Source organism: Emys orbicularis, chromosome 20, assembly GCF_028017835.1.
Source record: "Emys orbicularis isolate rEmyOrb1 chromosome 20, rEmyOrb1.hap1, whole genome shotgun sequence".
NCBI classification, from domain to species: Eukaryota; Metazoa; Chordata; order Testudines; family Emydidae; genus Emys; species Emys orbicularis.
The window spans coordinates 18,731,415-18,758,047 of record NC_088702.1 but is presented as its reverse complement, the minus strand read 5'-3'; the positions used below and the strand labels follow the sequence as shown (position 1 = coordinate 18,758,047).

Below are 26,633 nucleotides of genomic sequence, written 5' to 3'. Positions count from 1 at the left end.
TGGGTCGCCGTCGTGATTACCATCAGCCTCTCAGCCTATGGACACTAGTGATCCTTCCGCCCAGCCCCCACCCCCCAACGCCCAGCTTTGAGCCGGTTTTCAACACCTCCCTGCATCCACACACACAGACCCGCATGCACCACAACACAACCATCTCCTCAGCCCACCCACACACTCACTAAACAGCCAGTCTGCGCCCCCCACACCCTCCCAATACAACATCCCCGCCCCCCTTGCCAGCCCCCCAGCCCACATCATGGGACCCAGGGAGAATGAGCCTCCTCTGCCAGCCATCAGGACTCACACACCCCAGGCCCCCCAAGTAGGCCAAGTACCACCCCCCTCCCCACCAGGGCGCATGGTCCGATGAGGGCGCAAAGGACTCTGGGAGACACTGCAGTGGACGGGACTTCAGACGGGGTCTGAGATGATTCAGACACTGCAAGGGGGGCTGAGAGGAGTGTGGTCCCAAATGTCCTGCTGCCCCTCCCCCCAAATTTGGCCTTACCCTCTGGCTCCCCCACCACCACCATCACCACCCATCTGGGGTCCATTTCGGGCCACACCATTGGCTTCTGGGAAAGATGGGACTGGCCAGCCCATTGGCTAAGATTCCCTCATGTCCCCCTTTGTTGTGTTAGAGGGTAAGAGCTCTACTACTCCTGCTGGCTGGTGGAGAGACTCCTTTAATGCCACTTAGAGGATACCAGCTCGACTACCGCTGCTGGCTAGTGGAGCGACTCCTTTAGTGACACCTAAAGGATACAAGCTCTACTACCGCTGCTGGCTAGTGGATCGACTCCTTTAGGGCCACCTAGAGGATAGCAGCTGTACTACCGCTGCTGGCTAGTGGAGCAACTCCTTTAGTGCCATCTGGAAGATAACAGTCTACTACCGCTGCTGGTGAATGGCTGAAGGAGCTGTGAGCAGGGCCCATCCTGGCCTGACCAGCAAGAGCACTCCCTGCTGGGTAACCCCGGAAGTTTGGTCCCTGATCAGCATCCTAGTCACCCTGCGTTCTAACATCCTGTCTAAGGAGATGGCAGCGAAATCCAGAAAGAGAGCGCGCAGCTGTCCTCACGCCTCCAATGAGTCCCCAGAATGCACCCCCGTCTGCCTCGAGAAACCAGCTGCTGGCGCCCGGCTGGGAAAGCCGCACCCTGCTTTGAGGATTGGTCCTGCTTTGAGCAGGGGGTTGGACTAGATGACGTCCTGAGGTTCCTTCCAATCCTGAGATTCGATGATTCTATGATTCCACCGATGAGCAGCAAAAAGCCTCTTGTACGCGTGTGCTGTTTGCCCCGGTGATGGCATGCTCCCGATGCCACCCGCGCCCCCGGAACGACGGTCCCGGGTTACTCCGAAACGACGGCCTCTGAGGGCCTCAAAGCGCATGCGGTAGCACCGGTGTTTCACCCACCAGCCTTCGCCTGTCCATCCAGAGATTGCCCTCGATCAGCTGACAGCACTGAGGCCGGACACACTCGTGACTTTAATGCTCAGCGGAAGCTAGACACATTCAGGTTGGAAATGAGGAGTCCATGTCCAACAAGGAGGGCAACAACTCCCCAAGGGCCGCGGCGGATTCCCCCACTGGCAAGCTGGGGTGGGTTTCTAAAAAATCTGCTCTCGTGCATATGGGCATCGCTTCAGGGAAGCGTTCAGGCTTTGTCATGATCACCGGGCCCCTTTCTGAGCCTGCAATCGACGAAGCTACTGCTGGACAGCGCTGCTGAGAGCTAGGTAGAATTTTTACGTGACTCTTTGGTTAAAGGGGCATCGGACGCTCCAGAGGAATTCGGATGGGTTCAGCGTTATCCCCCGTATATTACCTTTGGGTACAGAGTCATGCCTGGAACGGCTTGGCTATGGAGTATTGAATTGAATTGCCGTTCTTGGCTAGATCAGTCGCTTGTCTCCCTTCTTCAATCCCACTTGAGAATCGTTTGCTTGACTTTAGAAGCGAGATCCACTACTTCCATGGACAGCCCAGCTCCTTTGGGGATAAATGAAGGTCTCTATTTCAGGCTCCATGTCGATACCGAATTCCCCCAGCAGAAGGAGTAGAGAGGGAGGAGAAATGTTTGCTGTGCAGAGATTGGGACGAGATCTTCAGTTGCGTGGGCTGAGCGCTCCGAAATTGTAGCATGACCCGTTGAGTTCAGTTTCTGCTGCTCGTCTAACCATCTTTCCTTTGCTTTCTGCAAACTCTCGCCTGCTTTCAACGTTATTTTTGGCTGATAAAACACTGCTATGTGCTCATGCTCCAACATGCTCCAGCATGCTCTGGTGCTGTAAGGATCACAGATCCAAAGAACAACGAGAAACCAATTAGAGGGAACTGGCTCATTAAATTATTTAACCAATGTGTGTTTGATAACTTACCTTGCTCACACTGCACTCTAACCCACTAGACCCCACTCCCCTCCCAGAGCCAGGGATAGAACCCAGGAGACTTGGCTCCCAGCCTCTGCCCCCTCCCCCGGCTCTAACCCACTAGACCCCACTCCCCTCCCAGAGCCACAAAAAGAACCGGAAGTCTCGGTTCCCAGCCCCCCTGTTCTAACCACTAGGCCCCACTGCCCACCCAGAGCAGGGGAGAGAACCCAGGAGTCCTGACTCCCAGTCCCCTCCCTGCTCTAACGACTAGACCCTCCCAGAGCCAAGGACAGGGACAGAACCCAGGTGTCCTGACTCCCAGCCCCCCTGCTCTAACCACTAGACTCCCCTCCCCTCCCAACTCATATATGGCAAGGTCTTCTGCTGGGCAATTCAGTGAGCAGCCCTGGTGAATTGTGTTGGCTGTGACACCCCGTGACGGGTTCCCTGGGGTGCAACCCGGAACTGGGGTACCACAGAGCACTCTGGTTTACCAGTCTGGGCTCCCTCTCACAGTGTGATGCTGTGACAAGCTGCAAACCCCTCCAGGTCCTGCCCTTACACAGCCATCCCCAGGCTGGGACACACCCAGCCGAGTTACATGAACACTTCTCCTAGCCAGTCATGAACCAACAATAGAGAGCTCCAGCCAATTCCCTCCGTTCCCCAGCCTAGGACCCCAGGGCTGTACCGTCCTTCTCTGGTCAGAAGCCTGCCAGTGTAAGTATATTACCCAGTCCTCCACTTCTACAAAGGAAAGTGGACGTGCGCCAGCTCTTCTTCCGGAGCAGATTCCCCAGGCACTTCGAGCAAAACATAAAACAGATCTATTAACTACAGACCGATTGTAAGTGCTTGGGGCGGCACATGGAAGGGGCGGCACGTCCGGCTCTTCGGTGGCAATTCGGCGGCGGGTCCCTCGGTCCCGCTCAGCGGGAAGGACCGGCCGCCGAATTGCCGCTGAAGAATGAAGCGGCGGCAGTAGAGTCGCGGCGGAAGTGCCGCAGATCGTGATCGCGGCTTTTTTTTTTTTTTTTTTTTTTTGGCTGCTTGGGGCGGCAAAAACCCTGGAGCCGGCCCTGTTATAAACAGTGAGCGTAGAGACCCCAGTTGGTCACCTACAAAATAAAAGTGAAATCGCAATCCGAGTCCTATAAACTAGACAGGATTTGAGTCAAGCTGTGTTTCACGCGGATGGTATTGTTGTTGTTCCTTCATACACAGCCTGGGAGTCTCCTTTCCTGCCTGGGGCCACCTGGCCCGGTCATCTTTGTCCTCCAGACGTGTTTCCAGCTGTTGAGTTGTGGGGGGAGAGAGGCCAAGTGATGATGTCACTTCCCCTCCCTTATAGGTTCCTGCTGGAAAGATCTTTTGCTATCATAGATAGAATTCATAGAATATCAGGGTTGGAAGGGACCTCAGGAGATCATCTAGTCCAACCCCCTGCTCAAAGCAGGATCAATCCCCAACTAAATCCCCAAATGGCCCCCTCAAGGATTGAACTCACAACCCTGGGTTTAGCAGGCCAACGCTCAAACCACTGAGCTATCCCTCCCCCCATGATGTGAGTTAAACAGTCTCCATTGTCTACTGCTCTCTGGGAAAGCCTTCGTTGTATACAGCTCCTGGGATAGTCCTTGGGAGTGTGGATTCCCTTCTGGCTCCTCCATGGTTGTACCCGAAAGGCTGGTTGTGGGGGGTTCCCAACCTCACGACATATTTCAGTAACGCACACGTAGCAAAACGTCACAGCTCCCCTTGCACTGACAGCACAGCCAATCCAACGGGGTATTCATGTTCAACAGATCCAGCCTTTTAACCTGGTACCTCACAAGGCAGACTTTGCACAAACAATATCATAATTATATCACCATGGTAAATATGGGGTGCCAGGGTGTTGCTTGGGGGTGCAGAGTGTCACACACACCTTACAGCCCTGCCCGCTGGGGCAAGAAAAGCAGCAGGTTGCATGTCCCCAGGAGATGGGCTGACACAGCTGGGGAACAAGCCAGCAGCACAGACATTGTGTGCCCAGGGGCCTGCTCTGGAAGGGGGCGGGATACCGGGCTAGATGGGCCCATGGGTCAGATCCGGGGCTGTAGGGACGGGTGGGAACTGGGCCTGTGGCTCTATATCACCAACGGGGACGCAGGGGGATGCCCGGCCCGCGGGCTGACCATTGCCCGAGCTTTCCCTGCCGGCAGCTCCAAGCTATCTATAGCCCAGCCAGCAGGAAGTGCTGGGCCAGGGGAGGAATTCCAACCCCTCGGGTGAAATTGTTCTCATTTCTTGGTGCGCTCAGGTCACAGGCAATGGGGAGGGAGCCGCAGCGTCACGTGGGATGTGGCTCTTGGTTTTATCTAATCACATCAGTTTAAACAAACGTGTGCTACCAAACTGGGGCTAGAACCCAGGAGTCCTGGCTCCAAGCACCCCCCCGCTCTAACCACTAGACCCCACTCCTCTCCCAGAGCTAGGATAGACCCCAGGACTCGTGTGTCAGTGCGTATGTGTGTCAGTGTGTATGTGTGTGTGCGTGTCAGTGCGTATATGTGTGTGTCAGTGTGTGTACGTGTGTCAGTGTGTGTGCCAGTGCGTGTGCATGTGTGTGTCTCCGTGCATGTGTCATCTGTGTGCATGTGTCAGAGCATGTGTGTTTCAGTGTGTGTATATGCATCAGTGTGTATGTGTGTGTGCGTGTCAGTGTGTGTACGTGTGTGTATCTGTGTGTGCCAGTGCATGTGTGTCTCCCTGTGTGTGTGATCTGTGTGCGTGTCAGAGCATATGTGTTTCAGTGTGTGTATATGCATCAGTGTGTGTGTGTGTGTCAGTGCATGTGCATGTCAGTGTGTGTGCATGTGTGTGTGTCAGTTCATGTGGGTCAGTGCATGTGCATGTCAGCGTGTGTGTGCATCAGTGCAGGTCCTAGTGTCAGTGCATGTGCGTGTGTCACTGTGCGTGTGTGTGTCAGTGCATGTGCATGTGTCAGTGTGTGTGTGTCACTGTGCGTGTGTGTGTCAGTGCGTGTGCATGTGTCAGTGTGCGTGTGCATGTCAGTGCGTGTGCGTGTCAGTGCGTGTGCATGTGTCAGTGTGCGTGTGCATGTCAGTGCGTGTGCGTGCCAGTCTGTGAGGAGCCTGCAGCCCATCCCTCCCTCCCCCTGCCCGCAATCTCCCTGCCTGCCCGATAACCCAGCCGTGATAAGGGTTGCGGGGGGGGGGGGTATCGCTGCGCCCGGGACAGTCACACGCAGCTGGGACAAAGCGGCGGTATCAGGCCAAGGGCCCTGCAAGGTCAGACCAAAGGAACCTGCCGAGGCAGCGCCAGACTGGGCCACAGGGGGAAGGGGGGGGGCGGAACCACTGGAGAATAAGGATCCCCGGCTCGGGGAGGGGAGTGGGGGCTAGTGGTTAGAGCAGGGGGGCTGGGAGCCAGGACTCCTGGGTTCTATCCCAGCTCAGGAGAGTGGGGGCTAGTGGTTAGAGCAGGGAGGCAGGGAGCCAGGACTCCTGGGTTCTATCCCAGCTCAGGGGAGTGGGGGCTAGTGGTTAGAGCAGGGGGTCAGGGAGCCAGGACTCCTGGGTTCTATCCCAGCTCAGGGGAGTGGGGGCTAGTGGTTAGAGCAGGGGGGCAGGGAGCCAGGACTCCTAGGTTGTATCCCAGCTGCCCTTGGGACACTCATTCCCCTTGTCATGCCTCAGTTTTCCCATTTGGACAACACAGGGGTTGTTTTACCAGAGTGAGTCAGGCCCTGCCGTGGAAGGGCTGACACTTAGCATCGCGCCATCCCTGAAGCTGGCCAGACCCAGCACCAGCAAAATGCCCCCTCTGCCCAACTCAGCAGCAGCGCGACGCCTGCTCTGGAGGGCGGTGTCCCCTGGGGCTCCTGATCCAGCTCCGGCCGGCCCCACGAGCTGCCCAGCTGCAGACGACAACGCGAAGGAAGCGGAAGGGAAACACCCACCTTGTCTGTGCTGCCCAAGGGAGAGCGAGACCTGTGGGTCTATATAACACAGTCTGGTCCCGGCACCCACTGTGCCAGGCACTGCCCAGACACAGCCAGAGACAGGCCCTGCCCAGGTCACACTGTAACTAGACACGGGCAGGATTCTTCTTCCCACTTCGTAGGTGGGGAAACTGAGACACAGAGCTCTGCAGTGACTTACCCAAGGTCACCCAGCGAGTCTATGGCAGCCCTGGGCATTGAACCGAGGTCTCCTGAATACCCATCTGCCACCTTAACCACTAGGCCAGTTCTCCTCCGGAGGCACATTCTGCATAGGTGCTGCAACTCGGGGTGCTGCTGCACCCCCTGGCTTGATGTGGTTTTCATCATATCAGTTTGGTTCAATGGCTCTCAGCCCCCCTCCCCCCCCGTACACATTGCTCCAGCACCCCTGATAGTCTCTGCTACAGGATCAAATGCTTGTCCCTAAGGTCAGCGACCCAGAGAAAACTGACAAGTCGCGGGCCAGTCGCTTCGCTGAACACCGAGCCGGGTCCTCCACTGTGTAAACCAGGAGTAACCCAGTGCTGTCCATGACCCCAGTGACCCCAGCTGGCCCATTGACTCCAGTGGCACCACAGCCCATTCACCCCAGCTGGGATCTGGCCCATTGACTCCAACAGATCGATGGCCAATTGACCCCAGCTGGGATCTGGTCCATTGACTCCAACCTAGCGATGGCCGATTGACCCCAGCTGGGATCTGGTCCATTGACTCCAACCTAGCGACGGCCGATTGACCCCAGCTGGGATCTGGGCCCCTGATCTCTTGTCACCTGTTCATGACCTGAACTTGACTATGATTTTCAAAATCTCTTTACTCTTATTTATCCCCAGAACTAGCTCCTTCCCCCACGTTCTGTGCTCCACATACAGTGTAGAAAGACTTCTGGCTCCCAACCCCCTAACCATTCGACCCCACTCCCCTCCCAGAGCCTGGGGTAGAACCCAGGAGTCCTGGCTTCTAGCCCCACCCCGCTCTAACCACTAGACCCAACTCCCCTCCCACAGCTGGGGAGAGAACCCAGGAGTCCTGGCTCCCAGCCCCCCCTGCTCTAACCACTAGACCCCACTCCCCTCCCACAGCTGGGGAGAGAACCCAGGAGTCCTGGCTCCCAGCCCCCGCTGCGGGAGGGCTGTGTCCCTTTCTCCCAAGCCGGGGGTGTCACCTTGCTGGTCCTCACCAGCGCTAGGCACGTTGGTTCCCTGCGGGGTCATCCCAAGGTGATCGCAGTGTTTTGTTCTCCACCCGCCAAGGTTATCGGCTCCTGGGCTGTGACTTCAAGGCTCACGCAAAAGAGGGGCCCAGCCATGGCACCGCAGCGTCCGCAGTGGGCGGGGAAGGTTCCTGGGGACAGTATAAAAGGCTCCCTGAGGGACACGGGTGCTTGCCCGGGCCGGACTGCCAGTGCTAGCTGTGCTGCCGCCCCTCTGCCAGTGCGGCCCCCATCCCCAGTGTGTCCCGCCTGCCTGGGCGCCCAGAGAGCCAGGATGGGGAAAGCGGTAAGGGCCGGGCTCTGATTCTCTGCCGTGGGAAGGGGCCAGATGCCAGGGCGCTGGGTCTCCTTGTGGGTAGCTCGATAAATAGAGTGTGTGTACGGGGCCAGATAGATAGATAGATAGATTAGATAGATAGGGTATATGGGGACGGATGGATAGATAGAGGGGGAGTATATGGGGATGGATGGGTAGATAGAGGGAGTATAGGAGGATGGATGGATGAATAGTTAGATGACTGTGTATGGGGATGGATGGATAGAAGGGGTACATGGGGATGGATGGATAGAGGGGTATGTGGAGATGGATGGATAGAGGGTGTGTATGGGGATGGAGAGATAGAGGGGGTACGTGGGGATGGATGGATAGAAGGTGTGTATGGGGATGGATGGATAGAGGGGGTACGTGGGGATGGATGGATAGAGGGTGTGTATGGGGATGGATGGATAGAGGGGTACGTGGGGATGGATGGATAGAGGGTGTGTATGGGGATGGATGGATAGAGGGGGTACGTGGGGATGGATGGATAGAGGGTGTGTATGGGGATGGAGAGATAGAGGGGGAATGTGGAGATGGATGGATAGAGGGTGTGTATGGGGATGGATGGATAGAGGGGGTACGTGGGGATGGATGGATAGAAGGTGTGTATGGGGATGGATGGATAGAGGGGGTACGTGGGGATGGATGGATAGAAGGTGTGTATAGGAAGGGATGGATAGAGGACTTCGAAATCGTACCTGGTTAATTTCACAGTTGTTTTGTTATTTGACTTTCCAATTGGAGGTGGCCGGGGGTGTAATCGAATTGGATACACGGCGCCCCCTAGGGGCCTCGCAAGGAACAATTGGCCCAGCTGTGATGCTCCCACCTGGCTGGACATTTCACAGCCAGAGGATCTGCAGCAAAGGAATCCATGGACTCCCGGCAGTCAGGGCTGGCCCCGATGCCCCAGGGTGGCACTAGGGGGTGCTTTGCTATGGGACCCTGGCTCAATAGGGGGCGCTCTTCCTTCTACACCAGGCGTTTGATGGCTTAGAGAACAGCTGTCAATGAGAGAAGGAAGTGAACCGCACCACTCGCACTGGGACACACGCTAAGAGCCCCAGCAAACCCCTTGGATGCAGTGCCTGAGGAGGAACAAAGGGATGTGAAGTCATCTGAATCAGTGCTATAGGACTCAGGAGTCCTGGCTTCCAGCCCTCTCTGCTCTAACCGTTAGACCCCACTCCCCTCCCAGAGCTGGGGAGAGAACCCAGGAGTCCTGACTCCCAGCCCCCTCTGCTCTAACTCCTAGACCCCACTTCCCTCCCAGAGCAAGGCATAGAACCCAGGGGCTGCTGAGCTGAATACCCCGGCATTGAGATGCCTTATCACCTACTGGCAGCAGTAGTAGCGCTGTTATCTTGCACAGAGACCCAGCTGGGTCCCTTCAGCACAGCCCTCTACTTGTCGAGCTCAAGGAGCAACTCCCCCAAAGGCCAACAGCACTAGGGCTGTTCTCCTCTCCACAGGACCAATACGAGATGTACTCGGTGGAGATGGAGAAGCAGGGCAATGGTGCCATGGACGTGAAGATCAAGAAGAAGAAGACGAACAAGGCGGCGAAGAAGAAAGAGAAGCTGGAGAGCATGAAGAAAGAGATGGACGTGGTGAGTGGGGGCAGCCGGACTGGGGTCGGTCGCAAGACTCGACCGTGGGCCTTGCACAAAGCTCTGTTGCTCAAGCAGCCAGCAGTAGTAGTAGAGCTGTTAGCTTCTGTGGGGAGCTAGAGGCAGCTGTAGACAACCCCTCATCTCAGAGCAATAGGCTCAGGCTCTCGGCAGACTCAGGCAGCGTCACTGCGTCAGTCACACTGGGGGCAGCTCCCCCCTCTCCCAGCGACGAGCTCAGGTTCGCGGGAGACCCAGGCAGCGTCACTGCATCAGTCACACTGGGGACAGCTCCCCCCTCCCAGCGACGGGCTCAGGCTCTCGGTAGACCCAGGCAGCATCAGTCACGCTTGGGGCAGCCCGTTCACCCACTCTGGGCTCCCTTCTCTCCTCCAGGACGATCATCAGCTCTCGGTGGAAGACCTGGAGCTGAAGTACCAAACCAACATCAACAAGGTAAGGGCCCCCAAGATGGAGGCCAGGTAGGTCTGTGTCTCTCAACCCAGCTCTGGGTGCCGTTTACTTCAGATGCCCTGCTCCACTACAGCCCAGGGGCTACAGTACAGCACACCTTCTCTGGCAGTGCCCCCCCACCCAAAGGTGACCGTGCCCTCTACATGGTAGCCCATCCCCACTGGGCTTTGAGAGCCACTTCTTTTTGGGCCGGGGGCTCCTCCTTCAATCCCCCATGTATTCAAACAGTCTCTGACCTGTCCCCAGGGCTGAGAGCTTCCTCTCTAAGCAATGCCCCAGCCAGGTTTGGAGGGCATCTCCAGAGCTGTGCGCTTCCTGAGGGCAGTGCCCCAGTTGTGGTGAGAGGGACACCAGCCAGGGGGAGGAAGACTGCCATAAATGGTGCTGTTTTCAGCCCTCGCTGAGCAATCAGCTCAGGCTCTCTGCAAACTCAGGCAGGCGTCAGGCACATTTCAGAACTTTTCTCCCCCACCACAAGAGCTAGAACCTGGATTAATTTTTTTAATGAAAGCTGAGATCCTGCGGCATTCACCTGACTCCAGGAGCTGGGGCCTTGGGTCTCCATCCGGCCCTGGGTGCATGTGGATCTCTGGAGAGGAAACTGAGGAAAGGTGGAGAAGCTACGGACAGCAAAGTGGGTGGACAAAGGCGATTCTGGAGATCCTAGAAACACTCATAGCCCCCCACCTTTATTGAAGCCCCACCCCCACCTAATAGCCCCGCCCCTGTGCTGTAGCTCCACCCCTATATTATAGCCACACCCCCACATCGCCTAGGGGTGCCTCCACCTAACATGGGACACTCTCTCTATCTGCATCCAGGGCATGAACAGCACAGTGGCAGGAGAGATCCTGCTCCGGGATGGCCCCAACGAGCTCAAACCCCCCAAGGGGACCCCTGAATATGTCAAATTCGCCCGCCAGCTGGCCGGGGGGCTGCAGTGCCTAATGTGGGTGGCCGCTGCCATCTGCCTCATAGCCTTCGGCATCCAGTGCGGCCAAGGAGACCTGACCAGCGCGGATAACGTGGGTACCCCATGGGGGGGAGGGGTCAAGATACCTGGGTTCCATCCCTGGCTCTGGGAGGGGAGTGGGGTCTAGTGGGTTAGAGCTTGGGGGAGGAGCCAGGGCTCCTGGGTTCCATCCCTGGCTCCGGGAGGGCAGTGGGGTCTAGTGGGTTAGACCAAGGAGGGCTGGGAGCCAGGACTCCTGGGTTCTGTCCCTGAGTCTAGTAAGGGAATGGGGTCTAGTGGTTAAAGTGTGGGGGGAAGGGGCAGGGAGACAGGACTCCTGGGTTCTCTCCCCAGCTCTGGGAGGGTAGTGGGTTGTCCCAGGCTCTCTGCAGACTTGGGCAACTTGGCAAAGCAGGGGGCGCCGCTGGGCCAGGGGATGAGTAATAACCTTTCTCCCTGTACCCTCTCCCTGGGCAGCTGTACCTGGCTATTGCCCTCATCGCCGTGGTGGTCGTGACCGGCTGCTTTGGCTACTACCAGGAGTTCAAGAGCACCAACATCATCGCCAGCTTCAAGAATCTTGTGCCACAGGTAAGCACTAGGGTGGGAGGGGAACCCAGGCCATGGATACCCCAGTCATTGTGCTGGGGGGGGTGTCTAGTGGTTAGAGCAGGGGGGAGGGGCTGGGAGCCAGGACTCCTGGGTTCTATCCCTAGCTCTGAGAGGGGAGTGCTTAAAGCAGAGCCATACCTATGTGCTGCTGTTCCCCAGCTGTCCACCCCAGAGGTGGCTGCATCTCAGCACCGGGCGAGCCGTCCCGTGTGGTGTCACCGTGTGGCCGTAGCTCTAAGGTTAACACTGACTCTTCTCACTCTCCTAGCAAGCCACAGTGATTCGGGACGGGGACAAATTCCAGATCAACGCCAACCAGCTGGTGGTGGGTGACCTGGTGGAGATCAAGGGAGGGGACAGGGTCCCAGCCGACATCCGGATCATCACGTCACAGGGCTGCAAGGTGCGGGGGGCTGCGTTAGCTGGGCGTGGGGGAGGGGGAACACAGGGTGAGTTTGTACATTTGTGTGTGTGTGTGTGTGTGTGTGTTTTGCTGCCCCCTGCTGGACGGTGCCTATCCGTCTGCCCAGCTGATCACTTGGGCACCCATTGATCTACCCCTGCACTCCTGGGCCTGCTCCCTCAGCCCCCACCCCACAGCCTGCCATCCATGCCAGATACCTCCAAGCCGGGGCAAGGGGGGGGTGCAGGGTGGCACTGACCCACTGGGCTCTCTCTTGCAGGTGGATAACTCATCTCTGACAGGGGAGTCCGAGCCCCAGACCAGAGCCCCTGAGTGCACCCACGAGAGTCCCCTGGAGACCCGGAACATCGCCTTCTTCTCCACCATGTGCCTGGAAGGTGCCAGCAGGGAAGGGCTCCATTGGCGCGTGGCGGGGAAACCCAGCTGGGGGGAGGGATAGCTCAGTGGTTTGAGCATTGGCCTGCTTACCCCAGGGTTGTGAGTTCAATCCTTGAGGGGATCTAGGGCAAAAATCTGTCTGGGGATTGGTCCTGCTTTGAGCAGGGGGTTGGACTAGATGACCTCCTGAGGTCCCTACCAACCCTGATATTCTATGATTCAAAAGGGGGCGCTCTCCCCTGGCCATCAGGGCTGGCCCCATTCATGGGTAGAGTGTGGGGTGGCTCAGTGGCGGACACTCTTTCCAAATTCCCTTCTGTGGTTTCAACTGGATACAAGATTCTCCTTCACATCCTGTCCTGAATCATTGTGCCATGTTGCTGTGAGGTTGTTCCCCAGCTGCCCAGCCCCAGAGGTGGCTGCATCTGAGCGCCGGAGAGCCCTCCCTTGGACCCTTTGTGGCTGAGGCCACGCCGGTCATCGTGTAGTCGTGTCAGCTCCATCTCTCCCCCCCCCAGGCACCGCCACCGGCATCATCGTTAACACCGGAGACCGCACCATCATTGGGCGCATCGCCACCCTGGCCTCGGGTGTGGAGAATGAGAAGACGCCCATCGCCATCGAGATCGAGCACTTTGTGGATATCATCGCCGGCCTGGCCATCTTCTTCGGGGGCACCTTCTTTGTCGTCGCCATGGTGATCGGCTACCCCTTCCTCAAGGCCATGGTCTTCTTCATGGCCATTGTGGTGGCCTATGTGCCCGAGGGGCTGCTGGCCACTGTCACGGTGAGTCCCCCTTAACTAGCTGTGGCGGGGCCCTGACTCTGAGCCGGTCTCACAAGGGATCCGGTCTGGGTTTTCTTTCAGGTTCATCCTGACTCCACTCCAGTGTCACACTAGATCCGGTCCAGGTTTTATACATAGTTTGCCTCCGATCTCGCTTTGTACTGGAGCCAGTCCATGTTTTAAGTTGTTTTCACACTGACCCCAATCCGGCCTCACACTGAATCCAGACCAGATTTAATGCAGTGGTTAGACTGACTTTGAACCAGTTTTGTACTAGATCCAGCCCAGGTTTTGTGCAGCATTTAGGCTGATTCCGATCCAGTCTCAATGTGGATCCGGTTCAGGTTTTATGCATTGTTTAGACTGACTCCAATCTGGCATTGTTTAGACTGACTCCAATCTGGCCTCAGTCCGGATCCAGTCCAGGTTTTCAGCCTCACTCTGGATCCGGTTCAGGTTTTGTAGTGTTTAGACTGACTCCGATCTGGTGTAACACTGGATTCTGTGTTATATACAGTGCTTAGACTGGCTCTCATCCAGTTTTATATTGAATCCAGTCCAGATTTTATAAATAGTTTGAGTCCAAGATAATTTCATATTAGATCCAGATCCAGAGTCTTTCAGGGACTCTAGTCTGGTCTCACACCAGATCCAGTCCAGATTTTGCAGTATTTGGACCAACTCCTAATCCAGTTCCATATTAGATCCAGTCTAGATCAGTGTTTCTCAAATGTGGCCAATAGGGGCTTTTCTTGTGGCCGCCGGCCTCCTGGGCAGTGACTTGGGGGGGGGGGGGGCACAAAGCAGTGCCTCTCCCCCAGGGCCACCAGAAGGGGTTGGTCCCTTCCCCCTTCTGGAGCCGCAAACGCCAGAGGAGCAGGCGGCCAGTGAGTCCCCATTCCCCGGCCCACCATCCATCATAGAATATCAGGGTTGGAAGGGACCTCAGGAGGTATCTAGTCCAACCCCCTGCTCAAAGCAGGACCAATCCCCAGACAGATTTTTGCTCTAGATCCCTAAATGGTCCCCTCAAGGGTTGAACTCACAACCCTGGGTTAAGCAGGCCAATACTCAAACCACTGAGCTATCCCATTCCCCCCATTGTCTCCGTACCCACCTCCCCATCCAGGGCTTAATTTGTCCCCTGGCTTGCCACAGGGCTGCCCAGAGGATTCAAGGCGTCTGGGGTTTTTGGCGGCGGGGGGCCCCCGCCGCCGTTGACCCAGCACTTCGGTGGCGGGTCCCAGGGCGGAAGGACCCCCCGCCGCGGGTCTTCGGGGCACTTCGGCAGCGGGTCCCGGAGAGGAAGGACCCACCACCACCAAATTGCCGCCGAAGACCCGGAGCGGAAGAAGCTCCGAGGGCCCGGGCCCCACGAGAGTTTTCCGGGGCCCCCAGAGCGAGTGAAGGACCCCGCTCCAGGGGCCCTGAAAAACTCTCGTGGGGGCCCCTGCAGGCCCGGGGCTTGGGGCAAATTGCCCCACTTGCCGCCCCCCCCCCCCCCCCCCGGGCAGCCCTGGCTTGCCAGGGCTGAGTAATCCTACTGTGAAAATTGATATTTGTACGGTTGTTAATAGCACTTTTCGCAGCCTCCCAGCTAGCTAGTAAGTCTGCCATGAAAAGTGATATTAACAAACATACAAATATTACTTTTCGCAGCAGCAGACTTACTTAGCTAGTAAGACTTTTTAACAAAGGCAACCAAAAACAAAAGACAAGAATGCGCAAAGCACCTTATTTGTTTTTCTAGTCTGTTTAGGTCCCGTAAAGAATAGAGAACTGGACATTAGTACTGAGTCTGCAAAAAAAATCCTACATAAATAAATACAATGATTTGGACATGTCTAGGTGCATATTTAGTTGTTTGTTCCTAAAGTTAATTAAGTATTTTAAGAAAAATTGTCAGTGCGGCCAACAGCAAGCGTTGGTGGCCACACTCTGAGACCACCAAAGAATTTCTTGTGAGAACCCCTGATCTAGATTGGGTGCAGCATTTGATCTGGGTTTACCCTGACTCCATTCCAGGTTTCAGGCTGTGTTTAGATGGTCTCCAATCCAATTTCAGTTTTCTACAGTGCTCAGATTACCTCAGATCTAGTCTCCCATTGCATCTAGTATAGATTTTGTATAATGCTGTTTACACTAACTCTGATTCAGTTTCAGATTGAATCCAGTCCAGATTGTGTGCAGTGTTTAGACTGACTCTGATCCAGTTTCATACTAGATTCAATCCAGATTTTGTGCAGCATTCCTACTGACTGATCTGGTCTCACACTGGATACACTTTGCTGTTTATGCTGACTCTGATCTTTCTTCCTTTGCCTCCGTCTCTCACCTGGCAGGTCTGTCTCTCACTCACAGCCAAGCGTCTGGCTCGAAAGAACTGCGTGGTGAAGAATCTAGAGGCGGTGGAAACTCTGGGCTCCACCTCTGTCATCTGCTCCGACAAAACGGGTACCCTGACCCAAAACCGCATGACTGTCTCCCATCTCTGGTTCGACAACCAGATTCACACGGCTGACACCACAGAGGACCAGTCAGGTATGGGACTCTGTTCAACCAGCTGCTACCATCCCGAGGTGGCTGCATCTCAGCGCCGGATGAGCTGTCCCTGTCCGATGTTATGTGCGGTGGTTCCCTAGCTGTCCCGCCCCAGAGGTGGCTGCATCTCGGCACCAGGCAGGCTTTCCCCATACAGCATTATGTGCGGCTGTTCCCCAGCTGCCCCGCCCCAGAGGTGACTGCATCTCAGCGCCAGGCGAGCCATCCCTGTCCGGTGTTATGTGTAGTGGTTCCACAGCTGCCCCTCCCCAGAGGGGACTGCATCTCAGCACCCGGCAAGTCGTCCCTGCTTCTCTGGTGCTTTGGGACATTTCATGTTGGAAGTGGGAGAGGGAATTCCTCGGCTGTTATATCAAACTCTCTCTCGTTCAGGGCAGAGCTTCGATCAGTCATCGGAGACATGGCGAGCGCTGTGCAAGATCGTGTCTCTCTGCAATCGAGCCTTTTTCAAATCAGGCCAGGACAACGTGCCGGTGCCCAAGGTACGGCCAGTAGGCAGGAGAGACGAGACGGGCAATATAGACAACTTAGATCTGACATACAAAATGGGCTCAGCAGGGGGCGCTCTCCCCTGGTGGGCGCTGTGCTGCAAGGAGTGGAGTGAGCAGGGGGCTCAGTAGGGGGCGCTCTCCCCTGGTGGGCGCTGTGCTGCAGGGAGTGGAGTGAGCAGGGGGCTCAGTAGGGGGCGCTCTCCCCTGGTGGGCGCTGTGCTGCAGGGAGGCGCAGGGAGGAGGGGGCTCAGCAGGGGGCGCTCTCATGCTGGTCATTAAAAGATCTCATAACTCTAGGCTCCAGAATCAGGATGTTTCTCTCTTGCTGCTCCAGCTCAGGATAATTCCACTGTGCCTCCGACCTGAGCTTTCATTTAGATGTGGCATTATTTTCTCTGCCATAACTGTTCAGTAGTGTCTCTGTGCAGCTGTTCCCAAGCTGCCCCGCTCCAGAGGTGGCTGCATCTGAGTGCTGGGTGACTCATCCCCATGTGGTGTTATGTGCGGCTGTTCCCCAGCTGCCCCACCCCAGAGGTGGCTGCATCTCAGCACTGCTTGGAGTCCAGATTCCACTCACCTGTTCTCCCTTCTCCAGAGGATCGTGATTGGAGACGCCTCAGAAACGGCGCTGTTGAAGTTCTCCGAGATCACGCTGGGGAATGTCATGGAGTACCGGGAGCGCTACAAGAAAGCCTGTGAAATCCCCTTCAACTCCACCAACAAATTCCAGGTCAGCAGGGGTTTGCGTCCAGGCCCTGCTGGGCCTTCAGCTCCAGTTAGGAGGATAAGAACCTTCTACTGCTACCAGCTAATGTAATGACTCCCAGAGAGGGAGACAGGACCCAGGCATCCTGACTCCAAGCCCCCTGCTCTAACCACTTGTCCCCACTCCCCTCCCAGAGCTGGAGCTAGAACCCAGGAGTCCTGACTCCCAGTATCCCTGCTCGAACCACGAGGCCCCACTCCCCTCCCAGAGCTGGGGATAGAACCCAGGAGTCCTGACCCTCCTGCTCTCCGCACAGCTGTCCATCCATGAGCTGGAGGACCCGCGGGACCCCCGGTACCTGCTGGTGATGAAGGGGGCCCCGGAGCGGATCCTGGAGCGCTGCGCCACCATCATGATCAAGGGGCAGGAACTGCCCCTGGATGAGCAGTGGAAGGAGGCGTTCCAGACGGCGTACATGGACCTGGGGGGCCTGGGGGAGCGTGTGCTGGGTAAGGGGGCGTGGAAGGGAGCTGGGGGAGGGCGTGTGGGCTAAGGGGGCGTGGAGGGGGCGGGCGTGCGGGGTAAGGGGGCGTGGAAGGGGGCTGGGGGAGGGCGTGTGGGGTAAGGAGGCATGGATGGGGGCTGGGGGAGGGCGTGCAGGGTAAGGAGGTGTGGATGGGGGCTGGGGGAGGGTGTGCTGGGTAAGGGGTGGGGGGCACGGATTGGGGGGGCCTTAGGGAGTGGGAGGTGCCCTGGGTGTGGGGCACGTGGGACTGAGGTGGGGGGGTCTGTGCGTGGGACTCATGGGGCCAAGGCAGGAGGTCCCCCAAGGTGTGGGGGGCAGGGGGGCTGATCAGGGGGGAATTCCCAGGCCTAAGGGGGATGGGGGATCCCCAGGCATGGGGCACGTAGGACTGGGGTGCTGGGGGGGGACCCCAGTGCCCCACCCCTCATGGGCCCTGCCCCCGCTGTTCCCCGCAGGGTTCTGCCACCTGTACCTGGACCCAGGGCAGTTCCCACGCGGCTTCTCCTTCGACACGGAGGACATGAACTTCCCCACCAGCGGGCTCTGCTTCGCCGGCCTCATCTCCATGATCGACCCACCCCGCGCCACCGTGCCCGACGCTGTCATGAAGTGCCGCACGGCCGGCATCCGGGTACGGCACCACTGCCCTGGGGAAGCTCACAGCTCCAGAGTCCCCTCCCTCACCCTGGCTGGGGCACTGTCCCAGGGAAGCTCACAGCTCCACAGTCCCCTCCCCCACCCTACCTGGGGCACTGCCCCGGGGAAGTTCACGCTGCCACCTGGAGCGCTGACACCCTGCCCCCACCTCTAGGTTATTATGGTGACTGGAGACCACCCCATCACAGCTAAGGCGATTGCGGCCAGCGTGGGCATCATCTCGGAGGGCAGCGAGACGGTGGAGGACATCGCCGCCAGGATGCGCATCCCCGTGGAGCAGGTCAACAAGCGGTGAGAGCCCCGCCCAGAGCCGGGAGAGAACCCAGGACTCCTGGCTCCTAGCCCCCCCTACTCTAACCAACCAGGCCCTACTCCCGTCCCAGAGCTGGGGAGAGAACCCAGGAGTCCTGCAGGGTGGCTCAGCAGAGGACGTTGTGTGGGGTTTCTCAGCAGGGGGCTCTGTGCTGCAGGGGGTGCTGTGTGGGTGGCTCCCCAGGGGTCACTGTGTGGGCGGCTCCCCAGGGATCACTATGTGGGGTGGCTCAGCAGCGGGTGCTCTCTCTCCCTCCCCAGGGAGGCCCGGGCCTGCGTGGTGAACGGGGGGCAGCTGAAGGACATGGAGACCGAGGAGCTGGTTGAGATCCTGAAGATGCACCCCGAGATGGTCTTTGCCCGGACCTCCCCCCAGCAGAAACTGATCATCGTGGAGAGCTGCCAGAAACTGGTGAGGCACCCAGGAGCGAACCCACCCGCTCCCTCTGCCCGTTGCCCTGCGCTTAGTCCCACGTCTCTGGCTTTCATGTCCCTTCTTTCTTTTTCATTTTCTTTCTTTTCTTTGCTTTCACATATTTTCTTTTCTTTATTGTTCTTCACTTTCTTTCTTTCTTTCTTTTTCACCATCCCCCAATGTTCTCCCTCCCTTCCACCTTGTCCCCCGCCCCCATGACCTGCCTGTCTCCCCTCCACAGGGTGCCATTGTGGCCGTGACAGGCGACGGGGTGAACGATTCCCCGGCTCTGAAGAAGGCTGATATCGGGGTGGCCATGGGCATCGCCGGCTCTGATGCGGCCAAGAACGCGGCCGACATGATCCTGCTGGACGACAATTTTGCTTCCATCGTTACCGGCGTGGAGCAAGGTGCCGATGGAGCAGGGGGCTTAGACCCCAAATGGGCCAGGCAGCCTGGGGGCCAGCAGGGGGCGCTCTCCCCAGGGTGTGGGGGGCACTGATAATGGAGCTGGGACCTCGAGAGGGTCTGGGAGCATCTCCCAAGCAGGGGGTCTCTCCCCAGGACAGGGGCGGAGGGTACCGAAGGGAGGTTCGGACATCTCCCCAGCAGGGGGCGCTCTGACAGCTATGTCCTGCCTAGGCCGCTTGATTTTTGATAACCTGAAGAAATCCATCGCGTACACCCTGACCAAGAACATCCCGGAGCTGACCCCGTATCTGATCTACATCACGGTCAGCGTCCCCCTGCCCCTGGGCTGCATCACTATCCTCTTCATCGAGCTCTGCACTGACATTGTGAGTATATGCAGGCAGCCGGGTGCGGGCTCTCCCGTGATGGTCAGGGCTGGCCCCGATGCCCCAGCATGGCACTAGGGGGCGCTGTGCTGCAGGAGGTGGGGTGGGGAGTTCTCCCCTGGCAGTCAGGGCTGGCCCCGATGCCCCAGCATGGCACTAGGGGGCGCTGTGCTGCAGGAGGTGGGGTGGGGAGTTCTCCCCTGGCAGTCAGGGCTGGCCCTGATGTCCCAACGCAGCACTAGGGGGGTGCTTTGATGCGGGCAGGTGGGTGGGGGCGCTCTCTCGGACACCTGGGTTCCTCAGTTCAGCCCCGCGAGTCTCTCTCTTTCTCCCCGCTAGTTCCCCTCGGTGTCCCTGGCCTACGAGAAAGCCGAAAGTGACATCATGCACCTGAAGCCCCGGAACCCCCGACGCGACCGGCTGGTGAACGAAGCCCTGGCGGTGTACTCCTACTTCCAGATCGGTGCGTCCCCTGCAGGACGCCTGGGTTCTAGCCCCAGCACCGGGACGGGAGTGGGGCCTTGTGGGTAGAGCAGGGGGGCCTGGGAGCCAGGACTCCTGGGTTCTATCCCCAGCTCTGGGAGGGGAGTGGGGCCTAGTGGTTAGTGTGGGGGAACTGGAGGATCCAGTTTGAACCCTCTGTCCTCCCTTTTTCATAGCTCACCATTAACCTCTCGATCTGGTGGCTTCCCCGCATTAATTAACCCTCTTTGAGGGATTGACATTGGGTCAGATTTGGGGGGCAAGGGGTGGCTCTGACATATGGGAGGCGGGGCTGGACCTCAGGGGCGGAGCCAAACAGAACTCATCCCGCCTCCTCACTAGAACTCATGGGTGGAGCCAAACCCCTCTGGTCCCGCCTCCCCAATAGAAAAGGTGGGTGGAGCCAAGCACAGCTGGCCCTGCCTCCCCATCCCTCCCTGTTGGGAGCCAGCAGGGGGCAGCACCAAGTCCCCAGGGTGCCGGGGGCATCCCACCCTCATGGCTTTTCCTCCCCTCCCCCCGCCTGCCCAGGGGCCATCCAGTCCTTCGCTGGCTTCACGGACTACTTCACGGCCATGGCCCAGGAGGGCTGGTTCCCCCTGCTCTGCGTGGGGCTGCGGGCCCAGTGGGAGAACGACCACCTCCAGGACCTGCAGGACAGCTACGGGCAGGAGTGGGTGAGTGATGGGCCATTCGAAATAACAGCTGCTGCCGGGACATGAAGCAACTGGACCCACCTAGAGGATAACAGCCATACTGCTGCTGTCGGGGAATGGAGCGACTCCAGTAGCCCCACCTAGAGGATAACAGCCATACTGCTGCTGTCGGGGAATGGAGCTACTCCAGTAGCCCCACCTAGAGGATAACAGCCATACTGTTGCTGCCAGTCTACTGGAGAGACTTCTGTCAACTTTAGCTCCAGTGGTAGAGGTCTGGACTGTGAATCTGAGTGTGTGGGGGTCCAGACCCTCACCCCAGGGTGGGAAGGTTGGCAGCAAGGCCTGGGATACCAGGGTGTGTCCTTCTTGAATGTCAGTGTTCGGGCAGGAGACTGGCTGGCTCAAGGGAATGGGACTCAAAGCCTTTCCCTTCTAGGGGGTGCCGGCTCCAATCTGGCCCCAGGACCCGGGGGACTGGCTGGCTCAGGGGATTGGGGAATGGGACACGGGGTCTTTCCCCATGTGGATGGTGCTGGAGGCTGACTCTGACTAGTCGTTGTCCCCACTCTCAGACATTTGGGCAGCGCCTGTACCAGGAATACACCTGCTACACCGTCTTCTTCATCAGCATCGAGATGTGTCAGATCTCGGACGTCCTCATCCGCAAGACTCGCCGTCTCTCCGTCTTCCAGCAGGGCTTCTTCAGGTGAGCAAGGAGCCCGCAGGCCACTGGGGAGAGAACCCAGGAGTCCGGACGACCCATTGTTCTGCGTCCGTTCCCCAGCTGCCTCCCCTCCCCCAGAGTCAGCTGCATCTCAGCGCCCGGTGAACCATCCCCAGGTGGTGTCATTGTGCAGCTGTTCCCCAGCTGCCCCGCCCCAGAGGTGGCTGCATCTCAGCGCCGGATGAGCCATCTTGATGCAGGGTTATGTGGAGTTGTTCCCCAGCTGCCCCACCCCAGAATCAGCTGCATTTCAGCACTGGGTGACCCATCCCCGTGTGCAGCTGTTCCCTAGAAGCAGTGCCCCAGAGGTGGCTGCATTTCAGTGCCAAGCAAGTCATTCACTCGCATCCTCCCAGGTGCAAGACACTACAAGATGGGGGTTTGGTCTCGGGTGTCCCTGCACGGACAGCGTGTTAGCCAGGGGCAGCTGCCGTTCACTGGCCTCACCCGAGCTCACCGTCTGCTTCTCTGGCAGGAATAAAATCCTGGTGATCGCCATCGTGTTCCAGCTCTGCCTGGGCTGCTTCCTATGCTACTGCCCCGGCATGCCCAACATCTTCAACTTCATGCCCATACGGTGAGAGCTGGGATGCGCTCTGCTGGTTCAGCCCACCGCGGCACTAGGGGGCACTGTGCTGCAAGGGACGGGGTGGGGGCTCCCCCTGGCAGTCAGGGCTGGATCCGATTCCCCCAGCACAGCACTAGGGGGCGCTCTGCTGCAGTGGGGGCACTCCCCAGGCAGCCAGGGCTGGCCCCGATGCCTTAGTGCTAGGGGGCGCTGTGCTGCAGAGGGCAGGGTGAGGGCGCTGTCCCCAGGAAATCAGGGCTGGGCTGGCCCCAATGCCCCAGTGTGGCACTAGGGGGCGCTGTGCTGCAGGGAGCGGGGCAGGGGCTCTCCCCAGGAAATCAGGGCTGGCCCCAATACCCCAGGGCGGTGCTAGGGGGCCCTGTGCTGCAGGGAGCGGAGCAGGGGCTCTCCCCAGGAAATCAGGGCTGGCCCCGATACCCCAGGGCGGTGCTAGGGGGCAGGGTGGGGGCTGTACCCAGGCAGCCAGGCCTGGCCCCGACGCTCCTGGAGGGCACTGTGCCGCCCCTGAATCCAGGGTTGGTTCTTCAGCCTGGCTTAGCGACCGCTAAGGGCGTGGTGCTCTGGCTGAGCGGGTGCTGCCGTCTCATTCTCCGTGGCTAAGGTCTCTCTCCCGGCTCCTCTCCAGATTCCAGTGGTGGCTGGTGCCATTGCCTTACGGCATCCTCATCTTCGTCTATGATGAAATCCGAAAGCTGGGAGTCCGCAGGCACCCTGGAAGTGAGTAACCGAGAGATCACATGAGTAGCTGTTTCCCAGCTGCCCCGCCCCAGAGGTGGCTGCAGCTCAATGCTGGGCGAGGCACCCCATGTGGCATTATGTGCGGCTGTTCCCCAGCTGCCCTGCCCCAGAGGTGGCTGCAGCTCAGGGCCAGGCGAGCCATCCCCATGTGGCATTGTGTGTGGCTGTTCCCCAGCTGCCCCGCCCCAGAGGTGGCTGCATCTCTGCACCAGGCAAATATAACCTATCAGGGTACAACTCAGACTAATGAGTCGCTGTGTCACCCCTACCCTGCAACCCTGGGTGCCTTTAATGCCTTGCTGAAGTAGCTCCCAGCTGGGCCACTCACAAACAGCCTAACAGGGTGCAAACCACACCGGCAAGTAACTGCAGCCTGCCAGCCACCCCCCGGCTCTCCCCAGCCTGGGTTATACAGTGGGGTGACCCCAACAGTCTTAGATTCCCCCCCATAAATGTCTGTCCAGCCCTGCCTAGTCCTCTCCTCGACAACACACACTCTTTAAGTGCATTATTCCTTTAAGACAGTGGTTTTCAACCCGTGGGCCGCACACCCCTGGGAGTCCGCAGACTGCGGCTAAGATTTCCAAAGGGGTCCATACCGCCCTTCAAAATGTTTTTAGGGGTCTTCAAATGGAAAAAGGTTGAAAAACCCCCCTGCTTTAAGGGACCCACGTGCCGGCTTCTTTCCCGCAGTTATTCGAACCCTTCCGTTTAAACTCGGGGGATTCGCTACAACACAAAAACCAGCTGATTCACAAGCCGGGGAGACCGCTTTTAAGCGAGGCCCCGTTAACGAGGCATAAAAATGAGAAACGGCCCCCAGGAAAACAAAGAGACGTGGTTTCCGAAGGCCTAACCCAACCAACGATAGCAGAGTCGTTGACGATAGTGCTGCAGATTGAATCCCGCCGTGCTTTAATAGCATGTGCTGCAAAGAGCCACGGGAGACACATGAAAGAGCCACTCGCATGGCATCTGGGGCTCTCTGCCCTGCAGATTGCTGACCGGCTCTCAGGCAGGGACCCCCCCGCCCCGAGCCCCAAGCCGATTTCCTGTCTCTCTCCTGGGGCAGTGAGTACAGGGCAGGGCGAGAGAGGGGGGGCCCCCTTCGTTTTATAGGCCGGTCCCCCCATGGCAAAGCGTTTCCAGCTAGGAGCCAGGCAGCTGCCAGCTGGGGAAGAAAAGCAACTTTGCTAAAAATATAGATTTTTTTTTGCACCTCCCGCTGTCCTAAGAACCAGGTAACGGCCTATCAGCCTTGTTTACAGCCGGCTCCGGTGGCTGGTTGCCCTTTGTCACTGAGGAACTGATTTGGCGGCTCCGCAGGTTTCTCTGGAAAACAGCCTTTTAGTCAATAGCTCAGCTTGTGTTCCTAACGTCGCCTCAGGCGCTGCGCCTCCGGGCCGTCTGCCACCGTGTGATTGCCCAGCAAATCCGGAGTTTTTCAGTGCTGCCGCACGAGGCCTTGTACAAAGTCGTACAATAGCGTGTTGGTTGAGGCGTATTCTGGCACAGTGAGTCATCCCAGTCTGGTGTCAGGTGCGGCTGTTCACCAGCTGTCCCACCCCAGAGGTGGCTGCATCTCAGCCTCGGGCGAGCTATGCCCATGCATTGTTATATGCAGCTGTTCCCCAGCTGCCCCACCCCAGAGATGGCTGCATCGCTGCCCCAGTGACATGCTCTAATGGGATCCTCCACAGCTCCAGCAAGCACACCGTATATTATTCATTCTTCTTTTCCACAGGTTGGTGGGACAAAGAACTTTACTACTAAAGGCAAAGCTCTGCCCCACGGCTGCTGCTGCCCCTCGGCCTCCTGCAGCATCTCAGGCATTACACTCACCCCTTCAGCGCAGCAAAAGAGATACAGACGCCCACGCCGTGCTCCCAGTCCCTGCTTCCCCAGCCTGGAATCTACTGGAGAATGCAAAGCCTCAGCCAGCCCGCTCAGGCCAGGGGCACCAGCCATGGAGAGAACAAGACTGGCCCGCTCACTTCTGTTCATAGCTAGTTCTTGCTGGCTCTTTTTGTGTAGGTGGCAGCAGTACGCCTGGGTTCTACCCCTGGCTCTGGGAGGGGAGTGGGGTCTAGTGGTTAGAGCAGGGCGGCTGGGAGCCAGGACTCCTGGGTTCTATCCCCAGCTGTGGGAGGGAAGTGGGGTCTAGTGGTTAGAGCAGACGGGGGCTAGGAGGCAAGACTCCTGGGTTCTATCCATATCGCTGTTTCCCATTGGTCAGGCACTGCTCACCCCTCCCCTTGCTGGGGTGGGGGAGCATTAGCAGATGGCCGGTTCCCACGGCAGGCGTGGCTAGGTAGCCGTGGCTTTCAGCCGGCCCATCTCTGCAGCGCTAGGACACAGGGGGCCGAACAGACATCAACCAATCAGCTTCAATTCCCAGCTCACCCCAACCTGGGACACCTCCCTCGTTTGCATCCCACGGAGCCAGGACGGGAAAATACTCCATGAGGGGCTGACAGACGGGCACCCTGCCTCCCTGTGTTCCCGGGGGAGCTGGCCCAGTGGGGTTCCATTGTCCCCGTACATGGGATGGCAGCTTGGAGGACAAGCAAGAGGAGGTTGGGGGACTGAGCTGGACTGCAGGCCTCCCCCCACCACTCTGCCCATCTAGCTTGGTATCCCGTCCACAGCACCTGCTGCCCTAGATTGGGCCCATCCACCCCGGTATCCCGTCACCAGTACCTATCACCCATCTAGCCTGGGATCCTGCTCCCTTCTTGCTCCCCCAGATCAGACCCATGGGCCCATCTAGCCCGGTATCCCGCCTCCACCCTGACTCAGACCCCTTGGCCCCCACTCCCACTCACTGATCTGTGCTGGATTCCTCGGGGGAAGGAGCACAGCTCCCACAATGCACCTGGCAGGGGCCTTGATTCCAGCCTGACCCGCAGGTGGGGCTCACCCCTCCCAAAAACTAGGGCCCCCTGTCCACCCAGCTATTACCAGCAGGGACCCCACACCACACCACTCCAGAGACCCCAGCCCCGGGAATCAGCGACCACAGGGGCAGGTCGGACTGCTCCACAGGGCTAAAAATCAACTGTTTATTTTTAATGATTAACTAATAATATCCAATGGTTAATTTAATTTAAATGGGATTTTTTTGACTGACGTCAAATCCAGTTTTCTTTTAAAAAAAACAAACCGATCTGAGATCCCAACCGCCTCCAATCAAAGGGCCAACTCCACTTTCAACAGCCGCTGCAGAGAGAAAAGGCTATTTAGTTCCCGCTGTATTCAGCGACTCCAAAGCAACGTTAGGAAAGCGACTGAGAGCTGAGCGAGCAGAAAAGCTTGTTTTCCTCTTCAAATGTACGAACAAAAAAACTAAGCACAAAATCTACTAGTGCTAAAATCTTGAAGGATTTGGTGACCAAAACCAATTACTTCAACCCACTAACTCCAGATAACCTTTCCGTGTCTGATCAATTCGTTTTAAACACAAACTCTGTTTTGATAAACATACTTGTCCTTCTTATGGCTCCAGCATATTGAAAACTGTTTTATTTAACTAATAAAAACCATTTTAAAATGTTGGTTTTGTGCCTTTTTAAACAAATTCCCATTTTTTAAAAGCAAACCATATTTTTCAGTCTTCTTACGTATCCAGCACAGTCAAGGTCATTCTATTGAATCAATAAAAACCATTTCAAAAGGCTGGTTTTGTGCCTTTTTAAATTAATCCCACTTTAAACAAACCATATTTTGATAAACTTACTTATTCTTCTGATCAAAATACGGTTTACTTTTAAAAGGGGGAATTCATTTAAAAAAGGCACAAACCCTGCCTCTTAAAATG

The 26,633-nt window shown here is 57.6% G+C and overlaps 1 protein-coding gene across 1 annotated transcript; it reads left to right on the top strand.

Moving 5' to 3' along the window:
- The first annotated feature begins 7,875 nt into the window (after positions 1-7,875).
- On the top strand, positions 7,876-24,589 carry ATP4A (ATPase H+/K+ transporting subunit alpha). The gene is made up of 23 exons (XM_065419899.1): positions 7,876-7,887; positions 9,393-9,530; positions 9,927-9,986; positions 10,826-11,029; positions 11,434-11,547; positions 11,837-11,971; positions 12,252-12,369; positions 12,889-13,157; positions 15,500-15,698; positions 16,092-16,201; positions 16,806-16,940; positions 17,233-17,425; positions 17,898-18,073; positions 18,254-18,390; positions 18,673-18,823; positions 19,068-19,236; positions 19,469-19,623; positions 19,963-20,086; positions 20,638-20,783; positions 21,338-21,471; positions 21,965-22,066; positions 22,704-22,795; positions 24,561-24,589. Exons 1-23 carry the CDS (start codon positions 7,876-7,878, stop codon positions 24,587-24,589), a joined length of 3,102 nt encoding a protein of 1,033 aa, XP_065275971.1.
- The last annotated feature ends 2,044 nt before the right edge of the window (positions 24,590-26,633 follow it).

Coding starts and splice junctions, on each gene's coding strand:
- ATP4A (XM_065419899.1), top strand. Junction 18,074..18,253: donor GCCGCACGGCCGGCATCCGG/GTACGGCACCAC, acceptor CCCCACCTCTAG/GTTATTATGGTGACTGGAGA. Junction 21,472..21,964: donor TTCCAGCAGGGCTTCTTCAG/GTGAGCAAGGAG, acceptor CTTCTCTGGCAG/GAATAAAATCCTGGTGATCG.